The sequence below is a fragment of the Chionomys nivalis genome, chromosome 4, assembly GCF_950005125.1.
Source record: "Chionomys nivalis chromosome 4, mChiNiv1.1, whole genome shotgun sequence".
Taxonomy (NCBI): domain Eukaryota; kingdom Metazoa; phylum Chordata; class Mammalia; order Rodentia; family Cricetidae; genus Chionomys; species Chionomys nivalis.
The window spans coordinates 36,574,648-36,600,888 of NC_080089.1; the positions used below are offsets into that span (position 1 = coordinate 36,574,648).

Sequence of the window (26,241 nt, forward strand, 5' to 3'; positions counted from 1 at the left end):
AGGAAGCTGCAGGAACTTTCTGATAAATTAACAGCTGAAAGTCAAGGGTTTCAGTACAAAGAGAATTTTAAGATGAATCTAAGATTCTGAGCTTTGGCCTGGGAAAGGAGATCTGGAGTTCTAAGCTGCTGTCTTCTATTCACCAGGGTTTTATCTCTCACAGAACACTTCGGAGGAGAGACAGTAGCCAGAACATTCCTGCCGTGAGTAAAGGAAGGTCTATGCCTGTGTGATCCCGATCAGTCATGAAACACAGGTTATGCATACAGGCTGTGGGTGGGACTGCTGCGGCTCCCCTTCGCCCTGAAGTCTGGAGGGTTTGTCACTTTGGGTATTTTATAGTTGCACTTACTCAATCTGTGAAAAGAAGATAATAATATGATCACATATTCTCAGAGCTTCTAAGAAACCCCCAAATAAGTGTTAGTGTATAATGTTTTTATTCACCCTTCATGTACCTACGAGTTTGTGAAAAACCCAATCAATGTCACACTTACAGTGCAGACTGAGACTGTCACAGCTTGGTGACATCTACCTCTCAAGACTCATCCAAGGGAAGAGGCTCACGTTTTAGCAACTTGTACAGAAGCAGGAGAGGACAGGACATAGAAAATGGACTGACTTTGAAGTCTGAAAGATACCCACTCTGTTCAGGATCCCTCTCTTGGGCACCACTTGCTCTGATCCTGGAGGCAAAGGGTAGCCTTTTGCCGTTATCTGGAATGTAGAGTCATTTGACTGTTCACTGCTGGTTGTGGGAAATGGTAAAAACCAACCTTCCTTCCTTCCCTCCCCCTCCAAAAAACAGGATAGATTTGTGAGGATAGTGATAATGTTTCTTTGCCTTCATTGGTCCTGTTCTCTGTCACACAGGGCTTCCTCTGGAAAAGAATGACTGCCAAGAATTCCTCTGTGACAGAGTTCATCCTTGCAGGCCTGACAGACCAGCCAGGACTCCTCATGCCCCTCCTCTTCCTGTTCCTGGCTTTCTACATGGTCACCATAGTGGGGAACCTGGGCTTGATCTCCCTGATAGGGCTGAACCCTCACTTGCACACCCCAATGTACTTCTTTCTCTTCAATCTTTCCTTAATAGATTCCTGTTACTCCTCCACCATCATCCCCAAAATGCTGGTGAGTTTTATCTCAAAGAAGAACACCATCTCACACTCGGGGTGTATGACACAGCTGTTTTTCTTCTGTTTCTTTGTTGTCTCAGAGTCCTTCATTTTGTCAGCCATGGCATATGACCGTTATGTTGCCATCTGTAACCCCCTAATGTATACAGTCATTATGTCTCCCCAGATGTGTTTACTGCTTTTACTGGGTGTGTATGCGATGGGCTTCTCTGGAGGCATGGCCCATACAGGAAACATATTGAATCTGACCTTCTGTGCTGACAACCTTGTCAATCACTTCATGTGTGATATTCTTCCCCTTCTGGAGCTGTCCTGCAACAGCACCTTCACAAATGAGCTGGTAGTCTTCATTGTGGTGGCCTTTGATATTGGTGTACCGATTGTCAGCATTTTCATTTCTTATGCCCTCATCCTCTCTAGCATCCTTCGCATGCATTCCACAGAGGGCAGGTCCAAAGCCTTCAGCACCTGCAGCTCCCACATAATTGTGGTTTGTCTTTTCTTTGGTTCTGGGGCTTTTGCGTACCTCAAGCCACCTTCCATTTTGCCTCTTGACCAAGGAAAAGTGTCTTCCTTGTTCTATACCATCGTAGTACCAATGTTGAACCCTCTGATCTATAGCTTGAGAAATAAGGATGTCCAAGTTGCTCTGAGGAAAACCTTTGTCGGCAGAGTATTCTCTTAACAGAGGACCAGTGTCATGAGCTGCTCTGGTGTGATTTGTCAGTGAGTAATATTCATATGGAAAATCTGTGTTTGGATAAGAAGATACAGGTTGCAGCGAGGTATTCAAGGTCTAGATGTTTTTCTTCTTCTTGCACAAGAAGAGAAGTTTATGGCACTAGGGAGTGAACCTAGGTCTTTATGAATTCTGGGCAATTGCTCTACTACCCAACTACATTTAGTCCAGAAACAGTGTTTCAAATCATATTTAAGCAAGATTTTAACACAGCTCTATTCTTCCAATATTTCTTTAAATGAGAAAATGTACTTCTCTAGTGAAAATGCACAAATACATAATTAGGTGTTATTTTTTCTTTCACTTGTAAACTTTATTTTTCTGTAACTTGCAAATGTTAAAGAAAATAGCAACACTCCATGGTGTCAGCATAGTTAGTGTTCATAGCCTGTATCCCAACAGGCCAGGCTCTATAACTTATCCGATTTTTAATTTTATGAACATTTTAAAATAGTGACAGACCATTTATTCTTGAATGGGCCTTATAAATTATTTAATAAAGTCTCATTTAACAGATATTGGAGACTTATAAATTTGTTGTTATTCAAGGATAACAAAATATTATCAAAATAAATTTATATCCAGAAAGTGTAATTCATGTCTTTTGAATGATTTGTCTTTATGCTGAGTTTTCTTGCCATATTGTTCTCCTTCATGATTTTCTTTTGTTGATAATAATTTTAAAATTATTTTATTTAAATTAAATTATGATTATCTTTTCTCCATTCTCTTTTTCCTCAAGTCCCTTCCAGCACCCACTTACTCTTTCAAATTCATGACCTGTTTTTCTTTAATTATTGTATATTACTAAGTGTGAAAGATACAAGTTAATTAGTTTGTATAATATGCTCTGTTGGTATATGGTGTATGATGTCAGTGCTAACCCCTTGGTAAGATTTCCACTTAAAAACATGATAATACATTAAAATTTGATTCTGCTTGCAATAGTGTAATGTTGCTTCTTAAGAAGGCTATTTTTGGGATAGTGGATTGAGATGCTACCACTAGATACCCCCAGTAGGTTCTACTAGGTGCTCTTCTAGAGGACCTATACATACTTCTGAGCATCTAGGTGAGGTGGTTTCCAACTGCCTGTACTTCTAACTCTAGAGGATCCAATACCTTCCTCTGACTTGCAAGTGCATATGCACCTCTCTCTTTCTCTCTCTCTCTCTCTCTCTCTCTCTCTCTCTCTCTCTCTCTCTCTCTCTCTGTCTCTCTCTCTCCCACACACACACACACACACACACACACACACACATGAAAGAATCTTTAAAAACGAAGCAAATTTTCAATACTATATTTTAGATGAAAGAAGAACAATTTTCTTGTTTTTAGCGAAGTGACGATGGAAACATGAGTGCATTATGTGTTTGTCATTGACTTAAGCGAGAGGTCATGTATTGAATGCAGCAACTTCAGTCTCATAGTGTTAGGATTCCTGGGGTCTTAATTGTTATAAAAATGCTGAAAACAAAGTAATATATATTTAAAGAAAATAAGCAGAATTTAGAGCTTATTTGAGTATGAACTTGAGTATTTGAGCTTTGATGGAGGAATCTGTGGCTCACAATAAACAACTGATTGGGAGTTGTGAGGGAGCAATGAATAATTTGGAGGGACACATTTATTTATCAAAAAAGAAAGCTGCTTATTAGAAGTATTTGCATTAGGTTTTAAGGACATGCTAACTCAATTAGTGTCTTAGCTATTCAGTTTTAGCATTTTATTCAACATTTTCATTAATATAGTAGAAAGACTTATGTGAACATCCAAATTACTAGCTAGTTAGAAATATGAATTAAAAATCAATGAACCTGGATGCAAAAATACTCAATAAAACACTCACAAATCAAATCCAGGAACACATCAAATAGGTCATCCATCACGATCAAGTGGGCTTTATCTCAGAGATGTAGGGATGGTTCAACATACACAAATCTGTTAATGTAATCCATCATACAAATGAAGAGAAAGAAAGATAAAAACACATGACCATCTCATTAAATGCTGAAAAAGTCTTTGACAAAACCCAACACTCCTTCCTAATAAAAGTCTTGGAGAGATCAGGGATACAAGGAACATACATAAGTATAATAAAAGCAATATACAGTAAGCCAGCAGCCAACATCAAATTCGATGGAGAGAAACTAAATTAATTCCATTAAAATAAGGAATAAGAGAAGTCTGTCCACTCTCTATATATCTACTCTCTATATTATTTAAAGTTCAAGCTAGAGCAATAAGACAACCAAAGGAGATCAAGGGTATACCAATTTGAAAAGAAGTCAATTCCTGGGACAGGTGGGAGAGAGCTGGTCCTGTGGTCATGTGAATGGGAGAGCCAACTCTGTTAGCGCATGTGTGGGTGAGCCAGACTGAAACTAAATATGAGAGAGCTATCCCCACCTTTAATCTGGCCGACCAACCCTACAACTGCCAAGGTCCTAATGAGAGCCTTAAGGGTCCAGTCCTAAAACTCTCTTCAGAGTTCAGATTGGAAACTACAACAAGTGAAAAAAACATTTTTTTATTTTGAGGGGAGTATCTGAGAGCTAGCAACTCTCTCACATGTGTTTTTCTGAATCAGTCTCTTTATTCTTCTTTTGCCTCTATTCTAATTTTCTTGTCCTCTTTCTAATTATTAAAGCTTTGGTTAGCTTCTTCCCCTCTTAGCTTAAAAACTCATCTCTCTACAGGAACTTTGAAGTGATAAAAATTAAAATAGTTACCTATCATTGGTCAAAAACACATTCCTAGGGTAAGTGATGGGGAACTGAGCCATTGCCATGGTAGCACAAGGTTTCATGGTTACAGGAACAAGACAGTGACGAGACCAGGATAGGGGTGGAACACAGTGCCCAGGGACAAACTTTGAGATATAGGTCTATTGTTAGCAGACTGGCAAACAAAGAATTGGCATGCTTTTCTTAGGGTGCTTTGCGTAGCACTTGGTTAGATATCTGTGACTTTGACTTTGTGCATGGCTGTAGTTTTTAAACTTATGATCCATTTACAAAAAGCCTTTAGACTAGTTTGAACTTGCTTTGAGGTGAAAGGGAGCTAATTGTGTACAGTTAGTCTGAACAAAAAGGAACAAAGCAGGCTTTCAAGTGTCTAAGTACACAAGGGATACATAGATCTAGTTATGAAGCATGCATTCTATATATCAAAATTATATAGCTAAATGAAAAGTCATCTTCCTGACCACCCACAGATATACATGCACATAAGATTGAGATGAAATCATGAGACTACGTATATACATCACAAGAGATTACACACCACAATACAGGTATTGGAGAGACACAAAGCTGCTTTAGAAAAAGTAAGTAACAATGACCAGAGCTGGTGGTCCTGCAGGCCTTGTCTGGACAGGATTAACCTCCATCAGAGTCACTCTTTTTGGTGGGTTGACATCTGAATTATCAATTACCATATGCTGTATATTTCCATGACTTGCAACACAGACCCAGGGTTACGACTTGTCCTGTGCCAACATCTACCCCATCTATGATCTACTGACTCACAGACCCAAAGCTGCAGGATCCACAATACAGGGCAACAACAGGATATCCAGGAAGAGTTCTAGAGTCCTAGTGAGGGCCCAGCATTGATAGTATAATAGAAACTAGAGGCCTCGAACCAGACCAATGACTATTTGCAATAAAGATTTGTAAGTAATGATATGTGGACAAAGGGGTTTATGGAATGACTCACCATGTCACACTACAGCTTCCATAATTACATTTTTAATTTTTTCTTTTTAATTTTTTTCCTTTTTTCTCTTATATTTTGTTTTATTTTGGGGAGTATAGGGATGGAGAGTAGATGTGAAGGGATGGTGAAATGAATGGGATCAAGATACATGATGTGAAAGACACTAGAATAAGTAAATAAATAAGAAAAGAAGTCAAACTATTGATATTTGCAGATGAAATGATAGTATACATAAACTACCCCCCCAAAATCTACCAGATGTTGCAGGGAGCATGACTTGTTTGTTCCTAGTCACCCAGCTAGCTTAGACCCGAAATAATCACACCAAAACCGTATTACTTAAATCACTGCTTGGTTCATTAGCTCTATCTTCTTATTTTCTAACTTTTACATATTAATTTAACCCATCTCCATTAATCTGTGCATCACCACGAGGTCGTGGCCTACCAGCAACTTTTCAGCGTGTCTGTCTCCAGAGGTTCCATGCCTTCTTTCTTGGACTCTGCCCTTCTTCCTCCTAGCATTCTGTTTAGTTTTCCCTGCCTAGCTAAGTTCTGCCCTGCTACAGGCCCAAAGCAGTTTATTTATTCATTAATGGTAATCACAGCACATAGAGGGGAATCCCACATTAATCAGAGAACTTCTACAGCAGATAAACACCTCTAGCAAAGTAGTTGTATACAACATTAACTCCAAAAAAACTAGGCACAAATCAATACCACTCATATATACATGATAAAAGGGTTACAAAAGAAATCAGGGAAATAACACCCTTAACAATAACCACAAACAATATAAAATATATTGGAGTAATTCTGAATAAGCAAGTAAAAGACCTGTATGACAAGAACTTCAATTCTTTGAAGAAAGAAATTGGAGAAGATATCAGAAATTGGGAAGATCTCCCATGCTCATGGATGAGTAGGAATTAACATATCAAAAATGGTAGTCTTACCAAAAGCAATCTATAGTCTCAATGCAATCTCCATCAAAATTCCAACAAAATTCTCAGTGTGTGGGTGCACACCTCGCGGTCCTGAGTTCCTTGCTCGTGCTCTCTCTCCTTCTGCTCCTCCTTTGGATCGTGAGACTTCAGTCCAGTGCTCCAATGTTGGTCTCTGTCTCTGTCTTCTTTCATCGCCTGATGAAGGTTAATATTCAGGAGGATGCTTATATGTTTTTCTTTGGGTTCACCTTCTTATTTAGCTTCTCTAGAATCACGAATTATAGTCTCAATGTCCTTTATTTATGGCTAGAAACCAAATATGAGTGAGTACATCCCATGTTCCTCTTTTTGGGTCTGGCTTAACTCACTCAGGATAGTGTTTTCAATTTCCTTCCATTTGTATGCAAAATTCAAGAAGTCATTGTTTTTTACTGCTGAGTAGTACTCTAATATGTATATATTCCATACTTTCTTCATCCATTCTTCCATTGAAGGGCATCTAGGTTGTTTCCAGGTTCTGGCACACTGAGGCAATGGGGATGTTCTATTGGGAACTCACCAAGGCCAGCTGGCCGGGGTCTGAAAAAGCATGGGACAAAACCGGACTCGCTGAACATAGCGGACAATGAGGACTACTGAGAACTGAAGAACAATGGCAATGGGTTTTTGATCCTATTGCACGTAATGGCTTTGTGGGAGCGTAGGTAGTTTGGATGCTCACCTTAAAAGACCTGGATGGAGGTGGGTGGTCCTTGGACCTCCCACAGGGCAGGGAAACCTGATTGCTCTTTGGGCTGAGGAGGGAGGAGGACTTGATTGGGGGAAGGGGGCAAATGGGAGGTGGTGGCAGGGAAGAGGCAGAAATCTTTAATAATTAAATAAATAAATTAATTAATAAAAAAAATTCCAACAAAATTCTTTACAGACTTTGAAAGACAATACTCAACATCATATAGAAAAACAAAAAGCAAGGATAACTGAAACAATCTTGTACAATAAAAGAACTGCTGGATGTATCAGCATCCCTGATTTCAAGCTCTACTATGGCTATATAGTAATAAAAACAGCAAGGTACTGTCATAAAAACAGACAGGTGGATCAATGGAATTGAATTGAAGATCCAGACATAAATCTCCACACATTAATGGATAATTGATTTTTGATTAAGAAGTAAATACTATACAATGAAGAAAAGAAAGTATCTACAACAAAGGTTGCATAACAGCATGTGAGCATGTAGAAGAATGCAAAAGGTCCATATCTATCACCATGCATAGAACTCAAGTCTTAACATAAATCCAGCTACACTGAACCTGATAGAAGAGAAAATGAGGAATAGTCTTTAACACACTGGCACAGGAGACGACTTCTTGAAGAGAATATTAGTATCACAGACACTAAGATCAACAATTAATAAATGGAATCTCAGAAAATCTTTTGAAAGAATTAGGACAAAATGGCAGCCTACAGAATGGGAAAAGATCTTCATTAATCCCACATGCAACAAAGAAGGGTTGAAGTCTAAAATATATAAAGAACTCAAGAAGCTAGTCATTAGAAAACAAGCAATCAGCTGGGCGGTGGTGGCGCACGCCTTTAATCCCAGCACTCGGGAGGCAGAGGCAGGCGGATCTCTGTGAGTTCGAGACCAGCCTGGTCTACAAGAGCTAGTTCCAGGACAGGCTCCAAAACCACAGAGAAACCCTGTCTCAAAAAACCAAAAAAACCCACCACCACCACCAACAACAAAAAAACCAAACAAAAAAACAAGCAATCAAACAAACAAACAAGCAAGCAAATAAACAAACAATCCAATTAAAAAATGGGGTACTGACCTAAACAGAGAATTCTCAACAGAAGAATTTTAAACGGCAGAGAAACATTTAAATGTTCACCATTCTTAGCTATCAGGGAAATGCAAATCAAAATGATTCTTAGATTCCATCTTAAACGTGTCAGAATGGCTAAGATCAGAACAAAAATGACAATTTATGTCGGAAGGGATGTGGAACAAGGGGAGCATTCCTCCACTGCTGGTAGGAGTGGAAGCTTGTATGGCAACTTGGGAAATCAATATGGTGGTTGCTCAGAAAGTTGGGAATCAACCTAACTCAAGACCCAGCGATGTCATTCCTGGGTATAGACCCAAAGGATGCTCTGCCTTCCCACAAGGACACTTGCTCATCTATGTTTATAGCAGCTTTATTTGTAATTGCCAGAAACTGGAAACAACCTAGATGCCCTTCAACCAAATAATGGACAAAGGAAATGTGGTACACTTACACAATGCAGTATTATTCAGTTTTAAAAAACAATGACATCAAGAAATTTGAAGTCAAATGGATCGAACTAGAAAAAATCATCTTGAGTGAGATAATCTAGACCAAGAAAGACAAACGTCTAATGTATTTACTCATAAGTATCTATTAACTGTAAAGTAAAGGATAACCATATAAAATCCACAGACCCAGAAAGGCTAGGTAATAAAGAGTGCAAAAGTGGGGGACACATGAATATCCATGGGAAGGGAAGATAGAGGATTTCTCCTGGTTGGACTGGGGGCTGGTGGGCATTGGAACTTGAGGGATTATGATGAATGATGACTACCCTGGTTATCATTGGAGAACCTTCATCCAGTGATTGATGGAGGCAGATTCAGAGACCCAAAACCAAATACTGGGGAGAGGGATAAGGTGTTCTTGGAAACAGGGGGTCATGAGCATCACAGGGAAACCCACAGAAACCACAATCCTGGACCATAGGAACTCATAGTCTGAACCAATATCCAAGGAAGGATCCTGCATGGGACTGAACTAGGTCCTCTGTGTATAAGTTACAGTTGTGTAGGTTGGTCCATATGTGGGAATCCCAGCAATGGGAGCAGGGGCTGTCCCAGGTGATTTTACTGGCTCTTGGGAACCTATTCCTCATACTGGATTGCCTTACCCAGCCTAAATACCAGAGTGGGGTGAAGTGGGGTTGGGGGTGCTTGGTTTTATGGCAGCTTGGTAAGCATAATGGGAGGCCTGGCCCTTTCTGAGCAGTTAAGGATGAGGAAGTGATTGAGGGGGTAGGTGAAATGGAGGAGGAGTAGGGTATGGGAGGTGAGGAGGGAAGGGAGGCTTCAGTCAAGATGTAAATTAAATAAATAACTTAATAAAAAAATCAACGAAGGAGCAGACGGGTGTTTACTAAGTGAGAATAAATATTTTCTTCTTTTGTTGTTCTACCTTTGGCACAATGGTTGCAGCTTAATCTACTACTACCGTAACCATCAGTTGCAGCTCCACAGTTACTGGCCTGGTTCTCTTGCAGTGGACTGGCAGCTCACGCTGTAGTCAGGCAGGAACTCTGTTCTTGCAGGCACTGACCTTGCCATTGCTTCTAAAGGTAGCTTTAACGAAATCTCGATCATTGTAATCATAAATAAGACTCAAGATTCAAAAGCTGGAGTGAAAACCTGCAAGCTCAGAGAGGTTGAGTAGCAACTATAGCTAACCCTCTCTCCTTGCTGGCGTGCATGGAAGACCATTGCTTCTGCTTCAACAAACCTCAGCTGTGCCACTCCAAACCCCATCCTACTACTTCCTGTGTCTCTCTATCTCTCTTGGATGCCCTCTGAGACTCTATGATTACTTTTCGCCAACTAGTTGCTAACACAGGCTCTTGATACAAGGTTAATATTGTTTAATTAATGCAAATGCAAACTTAGGGTTCACAGTGTGATCAAATATCTCCAATGCATTAAAAGAATAGGAAAGTCTGAGGCATAGGATCCAGCGTCTCTTCTGTATGTTTTTTCTCTTGATAGTAGGTTGTTACTTGTGTTGACCTGGAAATGTTTGTGTTTACACCTGTAATATATTGATCCTATAGATTTATGTAAGGTTCTTTTTTAACCCAGCTTCCCTTGTAATTTTAATTACATATTTCCGTATTTTTGACTGAATTATGTTACTGTGTGGGATAGTCATTTGACTTATATATGTACTGTATGTATTACAAATCTTTCATAAACTTTTATTGCTTTAAACAATAAAAGTTATTTTTGAAGGAAATTTAAAGTAAAATATTTTATATGTAGCCATATATTTGACATTTCCAGGTATCCGAATTTCCTCCTGCAGACTGACACTTTCATCTGCAAGGATTTTCTTCTCCTGTCTCATTTCTTGCAGTGCTTGGTGATAAGTGATTTCATCTTTCATTTGTTTGACAATTTCTTTGTCTCATTTCTGGAGGTATTTTTACCAGATATATAATAGCAGATTGACAATTGTTTTCTTTCAGAGTTTTAAAGATGTCATTTAATTGTCTCCTCATTTCCATTTCTTTTGTAATAAAATGAGTTGATCTCTTTTCAGCTCCTTAGAAATCACTGAATGTCTTGTCTCTGCCTGTTACAAAGTTCTTTTTATTAATCTAATTTTCAGCTGTTTAACTGTGGTATACATAATATACAAAATACATTTTATATTCACTTTTATTGCGTGTGTGAGTTTTCTTTAACTTATCTTGTTTTCTGGTTCATCAAATTTGTTGAATGGAAGATTTTCATTTAGTACTTAAAATTATTTTTCTACCTAATTTTTAGTTCATGTTTTGGAACTGGTGAGTACACATGTACTGGATTTGTTTAACATTATCCTAGAACTTGGGTTACTGTGGTTTTTTAAAAAATTAGTTTTCTCATCTGAAATTAGCATAGATGATTTCTACTAATTCTCTCTTTGATTTCATTGATACTTTGTGTGACTTTACCCGGGCTGATATTAAGTCAATTCACTGAATTCCTAACTTCCCATAAAAAGTTTCAGTTTTCATTGGTATTTTGTTGCCTCTAATACTCTGTTGGAATGTATATTTGTTAGCTCATTTTCACTTTTATGTAAACTAAAAAAGTAATTTGAGTCGTTATTTTAAAGTTCTTACCTTTAATCTCAGGTTATACTGCTCTGTATTAACTGAATATGTTTTTACTTTTGGACCCTGGACCAATTCCTATCACTTCACTGTATTTATAGTAAGCTTCCACTTTTTGACATTGAAGATTTGGGTATGTTTAAGGACCCAGGGCTCTGCCCTCCCCCATTATTATAATTGTGAACTGTCAGAGGAATTGTTTCTAGAAAGCAAACATGCAATTCTATAGGAGAAACAAACATTTCTGCTTCCTCAGGGAGTGGAACTCTGAGGAAATGGTCCTGGGGGAGCTTCGGTCTTCTTAAGCAGGCCACCGAGATCTGCAAACTGGAATGACACTCTACTCTGCTATTCACAGAGCAGGAACTGTCCTCTTGGAAGCTGGAAGGCTGTTAGATAAACAACAGTTGTAAGTCAGGGTTTTCAATATAGAGAAGATTACAAATTTTTTTTTTTTTTGTTGAGATTTTGAGCTTTGGCCTTGGAAAGAAGAAGGCCTGGAGCTGTAAACCATTGTCTTCTCTCCCCCAGAACACTTCTGAGTAGAGACAGCAGGCAGTACATCTATCCCTGCTGTAGGTAAAGGAAGTCCATGCCGGTGTGATTCTGACCAGCTGTGAAACACAGGTTAGGAATGAGCTTGTATGATACTTCCAGAGCTCCCCTTCTGTCTGAGGTCTGGAGGGTTTATGAGAGTGAGAGTTCTGTGTGTCAGTCTGTACAGTCTAGATTGCTGTATGGTGACATATTCCTAGAGTGTTTCACAGTACTACTGAACGAGTGTTAGCCTAGAACATTATTACTAAAACTATGCACCGTTGAGATAAGAGGCTTTGGGAAACAGTATTTCAACTTGTTCCTATATAATGCTGACCCAGAGCAGGATGTCTTCTGCCTGTTAGGATTCATTGCAGAGTTGAGGGCCAGGTTTCAGTGACTGGTGTAGAGGCTGGAGACAAGAGGGCATTGTTAAAGGCCTGACTTGTGAGTCTGCCTGCACCCATCCTGGAGGATAAGTGTAGCTCTTAACTCTGCTCTGGAAGTTAGAGTCACTTACTTGGCAGTTCACAACTACCCACTTTAAATAGCTTAAACCTTCTTACCAGAGTTCACTTCTCCTTTGTATTCCATTTTTGTGAAGGGTACTTGACTTTGTGAGGATGGTGGCGATGTTCCTTTTTTCTCTTTGTCATGCAGGCCTTGCTCCTGAGAAGAATGGCTGCCAAGAATTCCTCTGTGACAGAGTTCATCCTTGCAGGCCTGACAGACCAGCCAGGACTCCTCATGCCCCTCCTCTTCCTGTTCCTGGCTTTCTACATGGTCACCATGGTGGGGAACCTGGGCTTGATCTCCCTGATAGGGCTGAACCCTCACTTGCACACCCCCATGTACTTCTTTCTCTTCAATCTTTCCTTAATAGATTCCTGTTACTCCTCCACCATCATCCCCAAAATGCTGGTGAGTTTTATCTCAAAGAAGAACACCATCTCATACTCGGGGTGTATGACACAGCTGTTTTTCTTCTGTTTCTTTGTTTTCTCTGAGTCTTTCATTCTGTCAGCCATGGCATATGACCGTTATGTTGCCATCTGCAACCCCCTGATGTACACAGTCACCATGTCTCCCCAGGTGTATGTCCTCCTTTTACTGGGTGTGTATGCGATGGGCTTCTCTGGAGGCATGGCCCATACAGGAAACATATTGAATCTGACCTTCTGTGCTGACAACCTTGTCAATCACTTCATGTGTGATATTCTTCCCCTTTTGGAGCTGTCCTGCAACAGCACCTTCACAAATGAGCTGGTAGTCTTCATTGTGGTGGCCTTTGGTATTGGTGTACCGATTGTCAGCATCTTCATTTCTTATGCCCTCATCCTCTCTAGCATCCTTCGCATGCATTCCACAGAGGGCAGGTCCAAGGCCTTCAGCACCTGCAGCTCCCACATGATTGTGGTTTGTCTTTTCTTTGGTTCTGGGGCTTTCGCGTACCTCAAGCCACCTTCCATTTTGCCTCTTGACCAAGGAAAAGTGTCTTCCTTGTTCTATACCATCGTAGTACCAATGCTGAACCCTATGATCTATAGCTTGAGAAATAAGGATGTCAAAGTTGCTCTAAGGAAAACCTTTGTCGGCAGAGTATTCTCTTAACAGAGGACCAGTGTCATGAGCTGCAGGTGTGTGTTCAGTGAGCAGTATTCACATGGGAAGATCTGTGTTTGGATAAGAAGACATGAGGTATTGGACTTCAAGGTCTAGTTGTTTTTTTTTTTTTCTTCTTGCACAAGTAAGGAAGTTTATGGCACTAGGGAGTGAACCTAGGACTTTACGGAGGCTTGTCAATTTTTCACCCATGTGCTACATTAGACTATTAATGAGATTTCAAATCCTACATTTGAACAAGGTTTTAACATAGCTCTATTCTTCCTTACCCTTGTTCTGCCTTTATTCCTCGAATATTTCTATTTCTTTTCTTAAACGAGAAAGTATACATCTATATTGAAAATGCACAAATATATAATTGGGTGTTATTTTTTTTCCTTCATAATCTTTTCTTTGTCACTTAAAAGCATTGAGCAAAATAGCAGTTTCCTCTAATGCTACAGCAGTCACAGTTCCTAGCTTGTTTCTCAACATGCCAGACTCTGCCGTTCATCCAATTTTTAAGTTTCTGTGAGCTTTTCTTATAATCACAGACTATTTATTATTATTATTAACTATTCTTTATTTTTCTTTCTTTCTTTATTTATTATTTTGCTCTTTTTGAGACAGGGTTTTTCTGTAGCTTAGGAGTCTGCTCTGAAACTCACTATGCTGACTTGTAGGTATCAGGACACTGTAGACAGTCAAGTACACTCTTCAGGCTTACTGACGTTTGTAGATGGATTTCTGCTTGTATTTCTGAAACAGTGAAGTGTGTAGGAGTGAGGAAGAGTGTGTGGCTTTCCATTCACCTAGACGGGTCAGAAGGGAAGAAGCAATGCTTCCCTCCATCCTGTACTGGAGGAAGGGATGTTTGGAGAGTAATGAAACATGCCTGGGAAGTATGCTAAGTTAGCTAGCTACACACCCAGGAGGGAGTGTCAGAACCCCAACTCCTGCACGGCCCACTTTGTCTTTGGAGAGGTTGTGGATTTGCTGAATTATAATCTGAAGCAGCAAATGTAGCTGCTTGTTGCTGTTGGTGTGGCTTGAGTTTCAGAGAAGAACAAAGAGCAGTGAAGACAGAAGGAAAGGACATGGCAGTGACCCAGCGCCTGCTGTGTGGAGGACAGTCTGACGCCTCATTTAGGTGACATGATCAGAATCCTGGACTGGGAGGAAACTGTTCCCCAAGAGGACAGGCTACTTAAAGCTGGGCTCAACACCCTGTAAAGGCCACCCATACATAACCCAGAATAAGTCTGTGTCTGTCTGCTTGCCTGTCTGTCTGTCTGTCTCCATGCCCACTTCTATCTTTGTGTATGAAATTCCCTTTCTCCTTCTGTGTAATTCAGGCTGGGCTTAAACTCCTGATCTTCCTGCTTAAAATTCTTGCAAGGGAGAGAGATGTGCCCCTGTGCCCAGTATAGAATAAAGCTTTCTTTTTAAAGCAGCAAAGGGTTATTACACACATGCCGAAGTTATATTAGTTTTCTTTGTAGAACTTGTTCATTATTAAAATGTACATATTATTTTTAAGGCCATACACAATGCTGGTTTCTCAAGCCTATATTTTTCTGCCTGTTGGGGATATCTTTGCCCAACCCTGACACAAATTATAAAATTTCCATAAGAAGAAGTTCACACCTGAAGCAACTTGCAGGAGTTGTTCGAGGTATTAAGAGTCTGCTGTGCAAAATAAATTCATCAGGGGAGGACTCCTGATATAAAAATAGAGAGACCACCAGTAGGGAGACATTGTGCAACCCATAGCCTTGGCCTGGTTATAGTGGTGAGCAGCTACAGCTGGAAACTTATAGTTGTTTGGGAGAGGGAAGAATATCAAGTCTAGATATATCCCCTTGGCATGGAATTCATGTACCCATTCATCAGAGCCTCTGACAGCATGACCACATTCTCTTCCCCGACTTAAGGTTTCTGTGGGATTGCTATCTTCTTCTGTTCTCATTATTTCTAGTACTTCATCTTCAAAAGGTGCAGGAAGTTAAATGAAAATGACCGAGAAAATAATTTAAATCATTAAATCACAACTGGTAGATTAAAAACACAGGTGATAACTCATGCTGTAGAGGATATTGAGCAAGGGCTGGAAATGGGGGCTGGAAAAAAAAGATGGCTGGAAATGGGAGGCATTTGGGACATGGTATAGAAACCTAGTGCAGTGGAAGCTTCCTGGAATTTATGAAGGTGATCCTAATGAGGACTCCTAGTATTGGGGATACAGAGTCTCAACTGACCATTTCTTGGAACTAGGCAGGCTTCCAAGGAGGGGTCTATGTTGCATTCAATTGAATTGTTGGTGAGCGCAATCCCATGGAAATCCCTAAATAACTCAGGCTGATGTAAAGTCAAAATGACTATACAAAATGACAATGGGGCCCAACTACTTCCAAGAACATTCACAGCTTGTTAAACATGGAAAAGTTGAGCTGGTGCCTACATGGAGTCATTATCCCCATGGTCTATTCTCTTTGGTGCAGGAAAGCACTCTTAAGAGTAGCAGAATGTAGATACAAACCCAGACAAAAAATTTTGACCTACAATGTATACTGTATGCAAAACATGCTAGAGTAATGGTGGAAAAAAATTTGTGACAGTTTCCAACAAGTTTCTGATTTGGCTTAAGGTCTACTGGTGTGGGAGGTCCTATATTGTTTGTAAATGTTTCTTTACATTTAATGGGGGATGTGCTATAGAGAATTGCATTGGTATGGATCTTGGTTTATTGACACAAATTTAAGGTCAATTTTGTTATACCGTATATATATATATATATATATACATATATATATATATATATTTCTGATTTTGATTAAGGTATTGTGTTTGTTCAGCTCATTAAAAATGTATAATTAAGAAATATAGGTTAATAGATAATCTTCTATAATAGTCAAGCTTGTAGTCATGTTAGTTAGATTTTCTAGATATATACAGATATATTTCAGTTAGGTAGGTATTTTTCAAATCTTTCAGAGACCTTTCAGAATATGGTATTTAAAATGTTTTAAGAACTTAGGACTTTTCATAACAATGAGACACATCTGTTCCTGGCAGCACCAATTACTTCAAAAGAAAGATGGGCATCAAAAAGACTCCTTATGTAGTTTACTAGCAATTTGGACAAGAAACTGCTCTTGCCTGGACTGCTTGATGTTATGCTGTATGAGCTGGACATGCAGGACTAACAGAAAAATGATTGCTGAGGTTGCCTAAAGAAGATGAGACCATCCTTCGGGGTTCCTGTTTCATGAAAGAGTCTGCCAGACATTTTTCAGGACACAGAAGAAAGTGACTGACAAACTGCCAATATAGGCAGAGTTCTCTTTAAAATTTCCTGCTTCATGGAAAAGTTTGCTGGATACTATGGGCCTGTAGAATGAAGATGGATGCCCCAGTGGTTCAGAAGGACTTTGGGTGATTGTCCAGGCAGCAAGATTTCTCTGTCAATTCTAGAGTTCTAGTTGTAGCTTATAATGCACTTCCTGTTTACTTAGGTAATATTATATACTTTTGGAATCTCTGATAGAGTTTAAGAATTTATAGTTATATTTATAGTTTTCCTTAGTTATGATAAGAGATAAAGTAGATACAAATATTGTAGCTGCAAATTTTTTGCTTGATATCTGTTTTGTTATATTTAATTTTACTGTGTTAAAGATGTAATCTTCCTTTTTATTAAAACAGAAAAGAGGAAATGGTGTGAGAGGTCCTTCTGTATATGTGTTGCTTTTATTAGTTAGGGAATAAAGAAACTGCCTTGGCCTGTTGATAGGGCAGAGTAGAACTCTGAGGGAAAAACTATACTGAATGCTGGGAGAAAGGGGTTGGAGTCAGTGAGAAGCCATGTAGCCCCACCAGAGACAGACACTGGTTGGAACTTTACATGGTAAGCCACAGCCGCGTGGCCATACACAGATGAATAGAAATGGGTTAAATTAAGATGTACAAATTAACCAATAAGAAGCTAGAGCTAATGGGCCAAGCAGTGATTTAATTAATACAGTTTCTGTGTGATTATTTTGGGAGTCTGGGTTCCTGGGAAATGAATAGTGGGCTTCTACAGCAGCCTACTACATGAGAAGGAACCCATACCTACCACTTCTCGGGTAATCAAGAACAAGAGACTAGATAGCCCAAAGCCCTAACATAAAACCATACAAGACTGGTCAAAAAACCCAACCCAACTGAAACCAAACCAAGCCAAAACAAGAAAATAATTTTTAATGCTATTCTTTTATAACTCATAGGTCAGGACCTTATGTCGTCATCATCAGAGATCATCAGAGATAGAAAGTCTAAATTGGATGTCTCCATCAAATCCCTGTTCTCAGACCTCAGGGAATCATGTGGAAGAGAAGGCATAAACAATGTAAGAGTCAGAGGGGATGGAAGACACTAAGAGAATTTGACCCTCTGAATCAACTAATCAAGGTTCATCTGAGCTCACAGTCTGAAGTCGCGAGCACATGGGTCTCCACCAGATCTGGTGTAGCAGCAAACACCGTGACTACACAGGGCTACACCAGATACTCTGGGTATATATCATAGCTATTAACTTAGCATTTTTATGGGCATCCTGATTTTGATAACAAGTAGTTCCCTGACTGTTTACTCTTTTCCTCCAGTTGGGTTGCTGTGTCCAACTTTAATATGAAAGTTTTTTCTTCATCCTTTTACATTTTATTTTATAATCCTTGGGTGTTCTCTCTTAGAAGCCCATTCTTTTCTAATGAGATACAGAAAGGAAGTGGATCTAGAGGGCAAGAGGGTGAGGAGGAAGTGGAAGGATTGGAGGGAGAGGAAAGTACAATCAGGATATATTATAGGAGAAAAGAATCTATTTTCAATAAAAAAGAAATTAAAAACAAAACAAAATAAAACAACAGCAAAAACTCAAATGCCTTGTACTTTTGTCTCCCAACAATAGGTTGCCCGCTGATGGACTGGCTCAATGAGTTCAGGACAGAGCAGGGCATATTGCACAACAGTTTCTAGCCAAGCAACCATCCTAACTTTTTCAAACCAACCAAACCCAAATTAGGGGAAGAAAATTCTTCAAAGACTTTGAGAACTCTAGACCTCTGGCTTCCTGAGTGACTTATCTGCTTCAGTGAGCCTGCTGTATGTATATTTCCTCACCCCAATAAACACCTTTCTTGAAGAGTTGATTCTGTCATGGAAGTTGAAGTTTTCTCCTCTGCTATCTGTTGCACTAGAGATTTTCTGTCCTTTATTTTTTAATTGGTAGATAAAGCAACCCTGATCAAAACCCTTGCACTGCATTACTGACATGAGTGCATTGGTCAATGTTGCTCTGTAATACAGGGGGTCATTCAAGCCTGCTACCATGGAAATTGCTTGCTTAGGGCTGTTTGTGCTGAGGTTGCTGCCTTGGGCCTGCTCTGGCAGAGGTCACTGGCTTAGACCTGTTTCTGTAGATGTCCCTGGCCTGGGCCAGATCCACAGAGGTCTCTGGCTCTGGCCTACTCCCTTGCAGGTCTCAGACTCAAGCTTGGGACTCTGGTTCTGGCATATTCCCTCAGCAGTCACTCACTTGTACCTGCTCCTGTGGAGTTTGCTGCCTCAGGCCTGTTCAGACAGAGGTCATTGGCTCAGACCTGTTTCAGTAGATGTCCTAGGTTTATTCTTGTGTGTGTATGTATGTGTGTGTGTGTGTATGTGTGTGTGTGTGTGAGAGAGAGAGAGAGAGAGAGAGAGAGACTATTGTGAATGATAGAGTTTAGTATAGCTGATTTCTATTAATTCTGTCTTTGATTTCACTGATAGTTTACCATAGTATGATATTAAGTAAATTCACTGAATTCCTATCTTCCTATAAAAAAGTTTCAATTTTGAAATTTTTGTTGGTATTTTGTTGCCTCTTATACTCTGTTGGAATGTACTATTTGTTAGCTTTTTCCCTTTTATGTAAACTAAGAATGTGATTTGAGTGGTTATTTTCAAGTCTTTACCTCTAATTCCAGGATATACTGCTCTGCATTTACTGAATGTATTTTTACTTTTGGACCCTGGATCAATTTCTATTACTTTATTGTATTTATAGTAAGCCTCAATTTTCTGACATTGATAATTTGGATATGTTTCAGGACCCATGATCATTCCCTCCCCCATGAGTATAACTGTGACGTGTCAGAAAGAATTGTTTCTAGAAAACAATCATGCAATTCTACAGGAGAAACAAACATTTCTGCTTCCCCGGGGAGTGGAACTCTGAGGAAATGGTCCTGGGGGAGTCTCTGTCTTCATAACCAGGCTTCCAAGATTTGCAAGCCAGAATGACACTCTTACTCTGTTATTCACAAGCAGGAGCTGTCCTCTTGGAAGCTGGAAGGCTATTGGATAAACAACAATTGTAAGTCAGGGTTTTCAATACAGAGTGGATTACAAGATAAACAAAAGATTCTGAGCTTTGGCCTGGGAAGATGGTCCAGAGGTCTAAGGTGTTATCTTCTATTCATCAGGTCTTTATCTCCCCCAGAATACTTGTGAGGAGAGACAGCAGGCAGAACATCCATTCCTGCTGTGAGTAAAGGAAGTTCATGCCTGTGTGATCTTGACCAGCTGTGAAACACAGGTTAGGAATGAGCTTGTGTGGAACTGCCAGAACTCCCTTTCTTTCTATGGTCTGGAGGGTTTGTGGCTTTGAATACTCTGTGGCTCATCTGTAGAGTATAGACTGTTGTACCCCAGTACCCCTCAATGTGTGTTAGCCTAGAACATTATTACTAAATCTATGTGCAATTGGGTTAAGAGACTGTGGGAAACAGTATTTCAACTTGTTACTGTGCTGACCAGGTTGTTTTCTGCCTGTTTGGATTCACTGCAGAGTAGATGTCCAGATTTCAATGACTGGTGTAGAGGCTTGAGAATGGAGGACATGGTAAAAGACCGATTTGTGAGTCTAAAAGATATCCCCCATGCTCGCCCTCATGTGGATCATAAGTGGAGCTCTTTACTGTGCTCAGGAATCACTTGGTAGTTCATGACCACCCACTTTAAATAGCTTAAACCTTCCTACTGGAGTTCACTTCTCCTTTGGATTCCATTTTCCTGAAGGGTACTTAGGTTTGTGAGGATGGTGATGATGTTCCTTTTTTCTCCACTGGTCCTCTTTGTCATGCAGGCCTTGCTCCTGAGAAGAATGACTGCCAAGAATTCCTCTGTGACAGAGTTCATCCTTGCAGGCCTGACAGACCAGCCAGAATTCCTCATGCCTCTCTTCTTTTTGTTCCTAGGATTTTATTTGGTCACCGTGTTGGGTAACCTGGGTTTGATCACCCTGATTGGACTGAATTCTCACTTGCACACCCCCATGTACTTCTTTCTCTTCAATCTTTCCTTAATAGATTCCTGTTACTCCTCCACCATCTCCCCGAAAATGTTGATGAGTTTTATTTCAAATAAGAACATTATCTCTCACTCAGGGTGTATGACCCAGCTTTTTTTCTTCTGTTTCTTTGTAATCTCTGAGTCCTTCATTCTGTCAGCCATGGCATATGACCGTTATGTTGCCATCTGTCATCCCCTGATGTATATGGTTACCATGTCTCCCAAGGTATGTTTCCTCCTTTTGCTTGGTGTATATTTAATGGGCTTTGTTGGAGCCATGGCCCACACAATATCCATGGCAAGATTGACCTTCTGTGCTGACAACCTTGTCAACCACTACATGTGTGACATCCTTCCCCTTCTGGAACACTCTTGCACCAGCACCTATGTGAATGAGCTAGTAGTCTTTATTTTTGTGAGCTTTGATATTGGTGTGCCTATTGTCACCATCTTCATTTCTTATGCCCTCATCCTCTCTAGCATCCTTCGCATGCATTCCACAGAGGGCAGGTCCAAGGCCTTCAGCACCTGCAGCTCCCACATAATTGTGGTTTGCCTTTTCTTTGGTTCTGGGGCTTTCATGTACCTCCAGCCACCTTCCATTTTGTCCCTTGACCAAGGAAAAGTGTCTTCCTTGTTCTATACCATCGTAGTACCAATGCTGAACCCTCTGATCTATAGCTTGAGAAATAAGGATGTCAAAGTTGCTTTGAGGAAAACCTTGAGCAAGAGAATAATTTTTTGAGGAGCTGTATCATGAGGTGCAGTGATAAGTATGGTCAATGAGTAGTATTCATATGGAAATAACAGTGCTTTGATAAGAAGATTCAATGTTGCCATGAGGGGTTCAAGGTTTGATTAAATTTATTTTCTTGCACAAAACATTTATGGCACTAGGGAATGAGCTTAGGTCTTCATGTATACTGGACACTTGCTCTACTAGTGAGCTGCAGTATTCCAGAGACAGAGTTTCAAGTCTTTACCGAAGAAGAGTTTAACATAGCTCTATTCTTCTTGATCTTTGCTCTGTTTAAAATCTTTCCAGATTTTTAATTTTATGCATATCTTATATTTCTGTAGACTACTTATTGTTGAAAAGGCATCAGAAGCAATTTAATTTATTCTAAGTTATTAACAATAATAAAAAATATAAAGTAAACAGAATCCAACCTACTAGATTTAAGTGCATTTGTGGAAACTGATAGTTTTTATCCCCTGAGTAACAGCATATATATTTTTTTATGCTGTGTTTTCTTAAAACATTATCATTATTTCTGATTTCCCTCTTACAATTTTGGCCACACATTAAAATCTGATTCAATCCATAATAACACAACTCCTCAAAAACATTTTCCAATTTTATTATTATTGTTAAAGAAGACATGAAAAGAAAACTTCATTAAATCTGTCTTGTCCAAGAGAGAAGGGAAAAATACTACTGTATTATGTGGTTCTTACTGAGGTAGGACTGAGGCCATGTGTGGAACTTTGTACCATAATTCTCTACATTGGGACTTCCAGAGGCTTAGTGTTTTTAAAGATAGTAAGTGTGAAATTATCTATTATGACAAATAGTAGAATTTAGATTTTTTTTTTGGTTCTTTTGAAACAGGGTTTCTATCTAGTTTTGGAGCCTGTCCTGAAACTAGCTCTTGTAGACCCGGCTGGCCTCAAACTCACAGAGATGTTTCTGCCTCCTGAGTGCTGGGATTAAAGGCATGTACCACCAGCGCCCAATAAATTTAGAGGTCCTGTTTTTTGGGGGGGAGGGTGAATTTAGGTAGTTGAGTATTGATGTAGAAATCTGTTATTTGGGATAACCACACAAGGTTCTGGGTGGTTTAAGGGCTCAGTGAATCATTTGGGGGATGCATTTATTTATCAAGGCAGCATCAAACATCTGCTTATTAGAAGAGAAAATTTATTTGCATTGAATTTTCAGGACAAGCTAAACCTATTAGTGGTTGAATGCTTTTACTTTTGTTCTTTTTATTTAGCATTTTTTGGTGTCATGGTGGGAAGACTTCTTTTCCCCTGAGCACTTGTGCTAGATGACTAGAAATATGAATTTTATTTTATTTATTTTTTTTATTTTTTTTCAGGTTGTTTTGTTTTTTATTTTTTTTCTTGCTGATTTTTTTATTAATTAATTAATTTAATTATTAAAGATTTCTGCCTCTTCCCCGCCACCACCTCCCATTCCCTCCCCCTCCCCCAATCAAGTCTTCCTTCCTCCTCAGCCCAAAGAGTAAGCAGGTTTCTCTGCCCTGTGGGAGGTCCAAGGACCACCCACCTCCATCCAGGTCTATTAAGGTGAGCATCCAAACTACCTGGGCTCCCACAAAGCCATTACATGCAATAGGATCAAGAACCCATTGCCATTGTTCTTCAGTTCTCAGTAGTCCTCATTGTCCATTATGTTCAGCGAGACCGGTTTTGTCCCATGCTTTTTCAGTCCCCGGCCAGCTGGCCTTGGTGAGTTCCCGATAGATCATCCCCATTGCCTCAGTGTGTGGGTGCACCCCTCGCAGTCCTGAGTTCCTTGCTCGTGCTCACTCTCCTTCTGCTCCTCCTTTGGATCGTGAGACTTCAGTCCAGTGCTCCAATGTTGGTCTCTGTCTCTGTCTTCTTTCATCGCCTGATGAAGGTTAATATTCAGGGGGATGCTTATATGTTTTTCTTTGGGTTCACCTTCTTATTTAGCTTCTCTAGAGTCACGAATTATAGTCTCAATGTCCTTTATTTATGTCTAGAAACCAAATATGAGTGAGTACATCCCATGTTCCTCTTTTTGGGTCTGGCTTACCTCACTCAGGATAGTGTTTTCAATTTCCGTCCATTTGTATGCAAAATTCAAGAAGTCATTGTTTTTTACTGCTGAGTAGTACTCTAATATGTATATATTCCATACTTTCTTCATCCATTCTTCCATTGAAGGACATCTAGGTTGTTTCCAGGTTCTGGCAATTACAAACAATGCTGCTATGAACATAGTTGAGCATATACTTTTGTTGTATGTTTGGGCATCTCTTGGGTATATTCCCAATAGTGGTATTGCTGGGTCAAGAGGTAGGTTGAACCCGACTTTCCTGAGAAACCGCCACACTGCTTTCCAAAGTGGTTGCACAAGTTTGCATTCCCACCAGCAATGGATGAGAGTGCCCCTTTCTCCACAACCTCTCCAGCAGAGGCTATCATTGGTGTTTTTGATTTTAGCCATTCTGACCGGTGTAAGATGGTATCTTAATGTTGTCTTGATTTGCATTTCCCTGATTGCTAAGGAAGTTGAGCATGATCTTAAGTGACTTTTGGCCATTTGAACTTCTTCTGTTGAAAAGTCTCTGTTCAGCTCAGTGCCCCATTTTATAATTGGATTGATTAACCTTTTACGGTCTAATTTCTTGAGTTCTTTGTATATTTTGGATATCAGACCTTTGTCAGTTGCGGGGTTGGTGAAGATCTTCTCCCAGTCAGTGGGTTGCCTTTCTGTCTTAGTGACAGTGTCCTTTGCTTTACAGAAGCTTCTCAGTCTCAGGAGGTCCCATTTATTCAATGATGTCCTTAGTGTTTGTGCTGCTGGGGTTGTACGTAGGAAGTGTTCTCCTGTGCCCATGTGTTGTAGAGTACTTCCCACTTTCTCTTCTATCAGATTCAGTGTGTTTGGACTGATATTGAGGTCTTTAATCCATTTGGACTTGAGTTTTGTGCATGGTGATAGATATGGATCTATTTTCATTCTTCTACAGATTGACTTCCAGTTTTGCCAGCACAATTTGTTGAAGATGCTCTCTTTTTTCCATTGTATACTTTTAGCTCCTTTATCGAAAATCAGGTGTTCATAGGTTTGTGGGCTAAAGTCAGGGTCTTCTATTCTATTCCATTGGTCGACTTCTCTGTTTTTATGCCAGTACCAAGCCGTTTTCAGTACTGTAGCTCTGTAATAGAGTTTGAAGTCAGGGATGGTAATGCCTCCAGACGATCCTTTATTGTATAAGATTGTTTTGGCTATCCTGGGTTTTTTGTTTTTCCATATAAAGTTGATTATTGTCTTCTCCAGATCTGTGAAGAATTTTGATGGGATTTTGATGGGGATTGCGTTGAATCTATAGATTGCTTTTGGTAGAATTGCCATTTTTACTATGTTGATCCTCCCAATCCAAGAGCAAGGGAGGTCCTTCCATTTTCTGGTATCCTCTTCAATTTCTTTCTTCAAAGACTTAAAGTTCTTGCCAAATAGATCTTTCACTTCCTTGGTCAGAGTTACCCCAAGGTATTTTATGCTATTTGTGGCTATCGTGAAAGGTGATGCTTCTCTGATTTCCCTCTCTGCTTCCTTATCCTTAGTGTATAGGAAGGCAACTGATTTTTTGGAGTTGATTTTGTATCCTGCCACATTACCAAAGGTGTTTATCAGCTGTAGGAGTTCTTTGGTAGAGTTTTTGGGGTCGGTTATGTATACTATCATATCATCTGCAAATAATGAAAGCTTAACTTCTTCCTATCCAATACGGATCCCCTTGATCCCCTTATGTTGTCTTATTGCTATTGCTAGAACTTCAAGCACTATATTGAAGAGGTATGGAGAGAGTGGACATCCTTGTCGTGTTCCTGATTTTAGTGGGATGGCTTTGAGCTTTTCTCCGTTTAATTTAATGTTAGCTGTCGGCTTGCTGTAAATAGCTTTTATTATATTTAGGTATGCCCCTTGTATCCCTAATCTCTCCAAGACCTTTATCATAAAGGAGTGTTGAATTTTGTCGAATGCTTTTTCAGCATCTACTGAAATGATCATATGGTTTTTTTCTTTCAGTTTATTTATATGGTTGATTACATTGATAGATTTGCGTATGTTGAACCAGCCCTGCATCTCTGGAATGAAGCTTACTTGATCATAATGGATAACTTTTCTAATGTGTTCTTGGATTCGGTTTGCCAGTATTTTATTGAGAATTTTTGCGTCGATGTTCATGAGTGAGATAGGCCTGTAATTCTCTTTCTTGGTTGGGTCTTTGTGTGGTTTTGGTATCAGGGTAACTGTAGCTTCATAAAAGGAATTTGGCAATGACTCTTCTGTTTCTATATTGTGAAATACATTAAGAAGTATAGGTATTAGCTCTTCTTGGAAGTTCTGGTAGAATTCTGCATTGAAACCATCTGGCCCTGGGCTTTTTTTGGAAGGGAGATTTTTGATAACTGTTTCTAATTCTTCGCGACTAACAGGTCTATTTAGATCGTTCACCTGGTCTTGGTTTAGGTTTGGTATA

General features: G+C 39.6%; 3 protein-coding genes across 3 annotated transcripts; all 3 read left to right on the plus strand.

Annotated features, from left to right (window-relative positions):
• Positions 1-891: 891 nt before the first annotated feature.
• On the plus strand, positions 892-1,824 carry LOC130873433 (olfactory receptor 8B12-like). Its single transcript, XM_057768271.1, has one exon. It carries the CDS (start codon positions 892-894, stop codon positions 1,822-1,824), a length of 933 nt encoding a protein of 310 aa, XP_057624254.1.
• Positions 1,825-12,682: 10,858 nt separating this feature from the next.
• Positions 12,683-13,615, plus strand: LOC130873616 (olfactory receptor 8B12-like). The gene has a single exon (XM_057768465.1). It carries the CDS (start codon positions 12,683-12,685, stop codon positions 13,613-13,615), a length of 933 nt encoding a protein of 310 aa, XP_057624448.1.
• Positions 13,616-20,780: 7,165 nt separating this feature from the next.
• LOC130873149 (olfactory receptor 145-like) lies at positions 20,781-21,722 on the plus strand. The gene has a single exon (XM_057767742.1). The coding sequence runs from the start codon at positions 20,790-20,792 to the stop codon at positions 21,720-21,722; it is 933 nt and encodes a 310-aa protein (XP_057623725.1). The 5' UTR covers positions 20,781-20,789.
• Positions 21,723-26,241: the final 4,519 nt, after the last annotated feature.